This window comes from Monopterus albus, unplaced genomic scaffold, assembly GCF_001952655.1.
Source record: "Monopterus albus unplaced genomic scaffold, M_albus_1.0 scaffold400.1, whole genome shotgun sequence".
NCBI lineage: Eukaryota > Metazoa > Chordata > Actinopteri > Synbranchiformes > Synbranchidae > Monopterus > Monopterus albus.
The window spans coordinates 528760-537871 of NW_018128280.1; the positions used below are offsets into that span (position 1 = coordinate 528760).

The window sequence follows — 9112 nt, forward strand, 5'->3', positions numbered from 1 at the left end:
TCATATAAGCAGACCTTTTGTCCTAAGAAAATACATTTTAAAAAAAGTGACGAAAGACCATGAAGAAGAAATGTTATTTTAAAAAGTTCAAAATCAAAACCTTCCTCAAAAACTTCTAATTTATATAAAGTGGACTACCAAATCAAGGACACTGATGGTTGCAACAAAATACATGTCCCACTATAGGGACTCACCACACTCACACACACAGTATAATGTAATGAGTGAACCAGTGAATGAATCTCATTCTAACAACAGGGGCAACTGTGGTTCAGCTTTGGTTCAGTGGGTAGAGCAGTTGTCTTCCAACCAGAAGGTTGGAGGTTCAAATCACGGTGCCTGCAGTCCACATGTCAAAGTGTCCTTGGGCAAGACACTGAACCCCCCCCCGATTATTATTATCATTTTATTATGTAGGGCACCATGGTGGCTTGTCTCCCTTTCCAATAAAACAAACAGGCCACTGTTTGGTCAATGCAGAGATACACGGCTGACACATGGCAAGTTTAGCCCAAGAGAACAATCCAGAGTATATACTATACATCAACACAAAATACATACAGGACCCACGGGATCTACAGAGACAAAGTATTTTCCAGTGCATGTTGATTAGAACACGATCGAGATTAAAGAATTGAATTCGTACACCATCTCCCTGTCGCTTGAGAAAAATATGAAACATCCTTTCCATGGATGTTTTGAAATATTTCTAAAGGCATCTATGTCATTAGCAATGGGTGTGGTGGGTGATGACTCTTACTCAAAAGGGAAAGGTCACATCTGGTTGAAAGGTTAAACTGCAGTAAGCTAATGCTTTTCTTAACCCCATACTGTACATACAGTATGCCATGACAGCTTGTGGTGGAAGATAATGAAAAAGGTCTGAATTTGTTGACCCCATCTGTGGAAAAGCACAATCTTTAAGTGAAATACTCCAAACTATATTGAGTACAACTCCCTATAACACTGTAAGCTTGAGAGGTAACTTAAGATATTGGTTGTTTTCTTTGTCATGAGGAGCAGCAGCTGTGGTCATTGTAAATGCATTTTCGTTACTGTGTTTTCTAGGGATGGGACAACATATATAAAAAAAAAACATCACAATACAAAAACATCACAAAATGTATTGATTTGTCTAGCGATGTATATATATATATATCATGTGGTGTCCATACAACAGCGGCTTCATATTTTTTGTAATGGTAGAGAAAATAAGTCAACATATCCGGTTGTTCTATACATTATCAAACCAGTGCTAAAAAAGGGGAGAAAAGAGGAACAAATAGCTGTATTCCACAGCTATTCACACATTGTTGTCATTAGGCTTTTAAATGTACGGTGACTGAACCAAATTGTACTCACCATATTGTGCACTGAATCATATAAAGAAAAAGTCCTAGCATCCAATCCCTAGTGTTTTCCATTAGTAAAAAATATGAATTTAGAGTGGCTATAGCTGCTGGTCTTTGTGGGAAAAACAAACTTCTTACAGCACTCCCATTTCAAACCTATTCATGCTTTGTGATACTAAAGAATATTTTGTGTTGAATATCATTAGAAGCAATGTCAGGTGCAATGCAAACCAACTGGCTCTGTACAGAGTCGAACAGCTGAAGCCTACATAAGTCCAAGACCAAAACAAAATAGGGAAATAAGAAGGAATTGCACACACGAGTGTATACAGTAGATAGGGGCAAATATACAAAAAATAAATAAGAAGGAAAAAATAAATTACAAAACAAAACAAAACAAAAAAAATCAATAAATGATACCCATGTAATGAAGGAGCAGCACAAAGAGGAAGTCAGGAGCCAATGGTGAGACAAGGCACTACAGGGACTGGCTCAGCGTTCACGATCCGCAGGAAACTATAACCACAACCACAGTCAGTGCACCTCACAGGCCTACTCACTACATGCTCTGTAGCCCCCGTCGCCACCACAGTCAGCACGTCCGCCTCAGACTACTCAGTCAAACTGTACCTATACTCTATGTGTGTGCTGAGAAACTAGTCAAAAGGCCATTTTAACTGAAATGAAAACAAGAGACATGACAATAAGCAGGTGAAAACTGCTATTCTTCCAGCCATCTAATAGATACTCAAGGTTACCAGTAGTCTAGAAAGTCTGTCCCTGAGAAGTCTTTAAGAAAGAGAGGAAACCCTAACTCTGTGGTGAAAAGCCTGGAAGGAGCAGGTAATTACAGACCCCTGATATGTACTGTTCCTTGGGTCAAAACATTGGCCTGGGTTCAGCAATGAAACAGGCAACAAACAGCATCTTCGACAGTGTCTTCGAACATATATTTCAACAATTCTTTTTCCTATTTGCTTCATTTCAGCAACTGTTAGTCTGCTGAGTCAGCAGTGGATAATAAAATGTCCCAAATCTGGATCTGAGCACCAAAGATCAAAAATATGTAACACCCCATAAAGGTAGCCTGAGAGGAAGAGATTCTGTTTCATAGACTGTTTGGTGTTCAGAACACACACAAGCTGTGAAAAGCAAACCAGGACTTAGAAATCTTTCAGTCGAGACATGTGGCTCCATTGTAACTCTACTGTAGCCTGAAACACTGGTACATTAAATTTCTAGAACCTCATATCCAATCCAGGTTCTGGACTGTGTTTAGTCATTTCTCAACATTGACTATTTGTCTTGGACATGAGAATGAGTACAACTGAAATGTTGTGGCAAGGAAACAAGTCGTAACTGAAAACCTTCATACAAGACAGGAGTTAGCTTGGTCATGATCTGAACTCTCAAAGGCTGTAAGTTTAGTGCAAAAACTGTGGATCCACAGCTCCACTTCAAGGGCATGGAGGTCCAAAAACAATCACATAAAAAGAACACGTTTAAAATGAAGGAAAAACTTCTATCAGAGAATGAAAGAGGAAACAGAGCCAAGCTGAAAACTGAGTATCTGGTGAAATTAGTATGAAAGTCATAATGGCAGACTTGGCCAAACGGCTTTGTTATTGTTGGAAGAAAAGAACATGTTACTTTGCTATAGCAAATAATGTGCTTGACTCTAAAGTTATAATTTAGTGCACAGTGCTGGACCATCAGAAGTTCTCTCTGTGCATGCAAAAGTCAAGTCAGCACCCCATAAATTTAATCCAAATATCTGTTCAGTGTGCTACATCTCAAACATGATTTAGCCACCCACAGGTAATCAAGATGGCCACTGCATGGCAGATGAACAAATACCCCTTAAGACAACTGAATCACTGTTGTCTGATTACTACAGGAATAGAATGGCAACATAGAATAATACTGTTGTAATCTAAACTGGTATATGGCAAAGAAAGCTCATAAGAACATTTTCAATGAGGTGATTTTGTTTTTCAGACAACTGGGGGAAACCATGTGATGATTTTACAATATCGATTAATTCATTTACTTTTAAATCAGCAGTCACCAGGCTTATTTAACCAATTTGTCTAGCGATGTATATATATATATATATCATGTGGTGTCCATACAACAGCGGCTTCATATTTTTTGTAATGGTAGAGAAAATAAGTCAACATATCCGGTTGTTCTATACATTATCAAACCAGTGCTAAAAAAGGGGAGAAAAGAGGAACAAATAGCTGTATTCCACAGCTATTCACACATTGTTGTCATTAGGCTTTTAAATGTACGGTGACTGAACCAAATTGTACTCACCATATTGTGCACTGAATCATATAAAGAAAAAGTCCTAGCATCCAATCCCTAGTGTTTTCCATTAGTAAAAAATATGAATTTAGAGTGGCTATAGCTGCTGGTCTTTGTGGGAAAAACAAACTTCTTACAGCACTCCCATTTCAAACCTATTCATGCTTTGTGATACTAAAGAATATTTTGTGTTGAATATCATTAGAAGCAATGTCAGGTGCAATGCAAACCAACTGGCTCTGTACAGAGTCGAACAGCTGAAGCCTACATAAGTCCAAGACCAAAACAAAATAGGGAAATAAGAAGGAATTGCACACACGAGTGTATACAGTAGATAGGGGCAAATATACAAAAAATAAATAAGAAGGAAAAAATAAATTACAAAACAAAACAAAACAAAAAAAATCAATAAATGATACCCATGTAATGAAGGAGCAGCACAAAGAGGAAGTCAGGAGCCAATGGTGAGACAAGGCACTACAGGGACTGGCTCAGCGTTCACGATCCGCAGGAAACTATAACCACAACCACAGTCAGTGCACCTCACAGGCCTACTCACTACATGCTCTGTAGCCCCCGTCGCCACCACAGTCAGCACGTCCGCCTCAGACTACTCAGTCAAACTGTACCTATACTCTATGTGTGTGCTGAGAAACTAGTCAAAAGGCCATTTTAACTGAAATGAAAACAAGAGACATGACAATAAGCAGGTGAAAACTGCTATTCTTCCAGCCATCTAATAGATACTCAAGGTTACCAGTAGTCTAGAAAGTCTGTCCCTGAGAAGTCTTTAAGAAAGAGAGGAAACCCTAACTCTGTGGTGAAAAGCCTGGAAGGAGCAGGTAATTACAGACCCCTGATATGTACTGTTCCTTGGGTCAAAACATTGGCCTGGGTTCAGCAATGAAACAGGCAACAAACAGCATCTTCGACAGTGTCTTCGAACATATATTTCAACAATTCTTTTTCCTATTTGCTTCATTTCAGCAACTGTTAGTCTGCTGAGTCAGCAGTGGATAATAAAATGTCCCAAATCTGGATCTGAGCACCAAAGATCAAAAATATGTAACACCCCATAAAGGTAGCCTGAGAGGAAGAGATTCTGTTTCATAGACTGTTTGGTGTTCAGAACACACACAAGCTGTGAAAAGCAAACCAGGACTTAGAAATCTTTCAGTCGAGACATGTGGCTCCATTGTAACTCTACTGTAGCCTGAAACACTGGTACATTAAATTTCTAGAACCTCATATCCAATCCAGGTTCTGGACTGTGTTTAGTCATTTCTCAACATTGACTATTTGTCTTGGACATGAGAATGAGTACAACTGAAATGTTGTGGCAAGGAAACAAGTCGTAACTGAAAACCTTCATACAAGACAGGAGTTAGCTTGGTCATGATCTGAACTCTCAAAGGCTGTAAGTTTAGTGCAAAAACTGTGGATCCACAGCTCCACTTCAAGGGCATGGAGGTCCAAAAACAATCACATAAAAAGAACACGTTTAAAATGAAGGAAAAACTTCTATCAGAGAATGAAAGAGGAAACAGAGCCAAGCTGAAAACTGAGTATCTGGTGAAATTAGTATGAAAGTCATAATGGCAGACTTGGCCAAACGGCTTTGTTATTGTTGGAAGAAAAGAACATGTTACTTTGCTATAGCAAATAATGTGCTTGACTCTAAAGTTATAATTTAGTGCACAGTGCTGGACCATCAGAAGTTCTCTCTGTGCATGCAAAAGTCAAGTCAGCACCCCATAAATTTAATCCAAATATCTGTTCAGTGTGCTACATCTCAAACATGATTTAGCCACCCACAGGTAATCAAGATGGCCACTGCATGGCAGATGAACAAATACCCCTTAAGACAACTGAATCACTGTTGTCTGATTACTACAGGAATAGAATGGCAACATAGAATAATACTGTTGTAATCTAAACTGGTATATGGCAAAGAAAGCTCATAAGAACATTTTCAATGAGGTGATTTTGTTTTTCAGACAACTGGGGGAAACCATGTGATGATTTTACAATATCGATTAATTCATTTACTTTTAAATCAGCAGTCACCAGGCTTATTTAACCAGAAGGTGGCATTCAGTACTAAAAACTCTACCTCAATAGTTCCTGAACCATCACAAAGTCCCACCTGTTTGACATGTAGCACATAACTGAAGAAAGGCTCACCTTATCTGTGCATATTCAAAGATACAGTATTTAGATCGCATTATCTGTGTGCAAATGTGTTTGTGTGCAGAAACCTTCTGTTGTTCCCAAGAGTTTGAACAATACTGAGAAATCATGTTCAAGATCAAAAACATAAAGAAAACCGATAGATAGATGGATAAATGTCTATCTGAGATGAAGTGCAAAAGGTTTTGTTCTGAAAAGTTGCCTCTTTGAAAAATTAGTAAAATGACTTGACTGGTTACCTGGAAAACTTCAGAAAAGAAAACCTCACACCTAAGCATCTCATCTTGACTGCCAAAACTGCTCAATAATCATTCTGACAGAAGACACCGAATAAGGCATTCCCAGGGTCTGTGGAGGTCATTAAAGGCAGATGTATGCTCACGTGCAAACAACTGAACAAGAACAATGTACTGTACAAAACTACTACACTGCACATATACCAAAATGTGAACACTGTCCTGTAGAGGGATCTCAAAACATCATGGCATCTTTTTGGAAAGGAAACCCCCCGGCCCCAAAAAAACCACACGACCTTGTATAAAAGTTGGTTGTCTCCGTCCCGCGGTGACCTTTTGCCTCCTTTTCGCGCCCCTTCCCCAGACCCATGTTAGATTTGACAGTGCCTTTATGAGTCCAGTTCCTCAGGTAGAAGAATTAAAAAAAATTGATGGGAGGGGATGACCGTCTCACCTCCGTCCCGCTCCGCCTCCTCCAGCAATGAACCCCCTATCAAACAGAAGGCTGAGCAGAGTTGTGGCCAGGCGCCACCACAGCGGCCCCTGGTTCCTTTGGTTTCGATGATACTGAAACAACAAAGATGGAGCATACACCAGTTAGTGCACTCTACTGAAACTCAATCACAAAGTGTAGTGCTAGAAATAGTCATTTGCTTGGGCTTTCAGGGTGAGGGTTAGTTTGTGTTGGCTGTAGTGTATGCTGATTTGACAATGAACAGGGTCAGCTGAGAAGAGGGTAAGACAGAACCAGACACCAGAACGATGCTGGGATTTTCACAGCAGTCTGCTGCTGTCCCTAACACTTATTCAAGAGGCTTCTCTCTGTGTGCAGGATCCTGAGACAATCTGGGCTTCCCAACAGACATTCCAAGTCATAAACACATTCATCGTACGCTCACACTTTTTTAAAAATCTTTCTGGCAGAGACCAGCAGCTGGTGGCACAGTAGGAGACTTGCAGGTTTGCGAGCCAATTGGATTGTGTGTGATTAGGGGGGATAATGCTATCTTTGCCATTGAGAAGCTGAGATAAGATAAATGCACCAAATGGGATTAGGGACTCTTGATGATAGATGGGGAGCCTCTGGAAACCACATATCTGCATGAGAGATGTACAGTAGGCCAAGAGCTCCTCTGCAAATAAAAGGCAGACTCCACCTTACTTTTACCAGAGAAGAACTGTTAAATATTGGACAACTCACATCAAACTACCTTCCTCCAATTTTTGTGAATGAAGAATGCTGTATGGGCATTCTGATCGGAGGCACAGCAGCGATATACGGGACCTGGAAAAAACCCCGCCGGCATGGAAAACGCGCTGGCGCTTTGGTGCAGTTACGACAGAGGGGAACATGGACCTCACTCCCATCTATTCACCTGGCTAATCTCCGCTCCCTGGTCAACAAAATGGATGAAATTCTTCTTGTCAACAGGACTAACTTTGACTTTGCACACTCTGCTGCTTTATGCTTCATGGAGGCCTGGCTCAGCGACTCGATCGCGGACAGCACGATTCGAATACTGGGTTTCCAGGTGTTCAGAGCGGATCGTGTAAAGGAGCTGTTTGGGAAAACGAGAGGAGGTGGAATCTGCTTCTACATAAATGAAGGTTGGTGCACAGATGTCACAGTGCTACAGAGGACATGCACCTAGAGACTCTTGTTATCAACTGCAAACCCTTTTACTCTCCCTGTGAATTCAACAGTTTCATGCTAATGGGAGTGTACATAACACCGCAGGCTAACGCTAGCGCACTACGGCTCCTAGCAAAACCTAATAACTAGCCTGGAGCTAGAACATCCCCACTCTCCACTCATTTTTCTAGGGGACTTTAACAGAGCAAATCTCACCCACGAACTGCCCAAATACAGACAGCACGTCACCTGTCCCACCAGGGACAAAGTCACGCTGGACCACTGCTACACAACAATAAAAGACACCTATCACTCTGTCCCTCGTGCAGCCCTCAGACTCTCAGATCACGGTATGGTCCATCTTATTCCAACCTACAGGCAGAAACTAAAAGCTGTGAAGCCTGTAGTCAAAACAGTGAAGAGCTGGACTGAGGAGGCTAATTCAGAGCTACATGCCTGCTTTGACTGCACAGACTGGAGTGTATTTGAGACTACAGCTACAGACCTTGATGAACTCACTGTCACATCTTATATCAGCTTCTGTGAGGATGTGTGTGTGCCCAAAAAGACCTTCTGCACATACAACAACAACAACAACAAGCCCTGGTTTACAGCAAGACTCAAGCAGCTTCGTCGTGCCAAATAGGAGGCTTACAGAAGTGGGGACAGGACTCTGTACAGCCAGGCCAGGAACACACTGACAAGGAAGATCAGAGCAGCAAAGAGGAGCTACTCTGGAAAGCTGAAAGCTCAGGTTTCAGCCAACGACACCTCGTCTGTGTGGGGGAGCCTAAAAACCATCACTGGTTATAGGAAACCATCCCCCCCGCTGAGGAGGACCGTCAACTAGCAGACAACCTGAATGTGTTCTACTGCAGGTTCGACAAATAACACTCCCACCTCACCCTCCCACCACAGATCCAGCAGCTGCTCCCCCGACAATCACCACCCTTCCCTCCAGCCCCCCCACCTCTAACGATCTGTGAAAAGGATGTGCGTGGCCTCTTTAAAAGACAAAAGATCAGAAAGGCTCCAGGCCCAGATGGTGTGACTCTCTCCTGCTTGAAAGTGTGTGCTGATCAGCTGGCCCCCATCTTCACACTCATCTTCAACAGGGCACTGGAGCTGTGTGAAGTCCCCTCCTGCTTCAAATGCACCACCATCATTCCAGTCCCCAAGAAACCCCCCATGAGTGGACTGAATGACCACAGACCTGTCCCCCTGACATCTGTAGTTATGAAGTCCTTTGAAAGACTGGTGTTGGCCCACCTGAAGGACATCGTGGACCCCCTATTAGACCCCCTGCAGTTTGCCTACTGGGCAAACAGGTCAGTGGACCATGCAGTGAACATGGCACTGTGTTGCATCCTGCAACACCTCGACTCCCCAGG

The 9112-nt window shown here is 41.9% G+C and overlaps 1 protein-coding gene across 2 annotated transcripts in view; it reads right to left on the reverse strand.

Moving 5' to 3' along the window:
• Nucleotides 1-3458: 3458 nt before the first annotated feature.
• Nucleotides 3459-9112, reverse strand: part of bmf1 (BCL2 modifying factor 1) — a 13689-nt gene continuing 8035 nt past the window's right edge. For both annotated transcript variants that reach the window (XM_020586252.1, XM_020586253.1), the window contains exon 4: nucleotides 3459-6655. In XM_020586252.1, coding sequence (XP_020441908.1) covers nucleotides 6539-6655 — 117 coding nt within the window. In that variant the 3' untranslated portion in view covers nucleotides 3459-6538. The remainder of the gene's footprint in view (nucleotides 6656-9112) is intronic.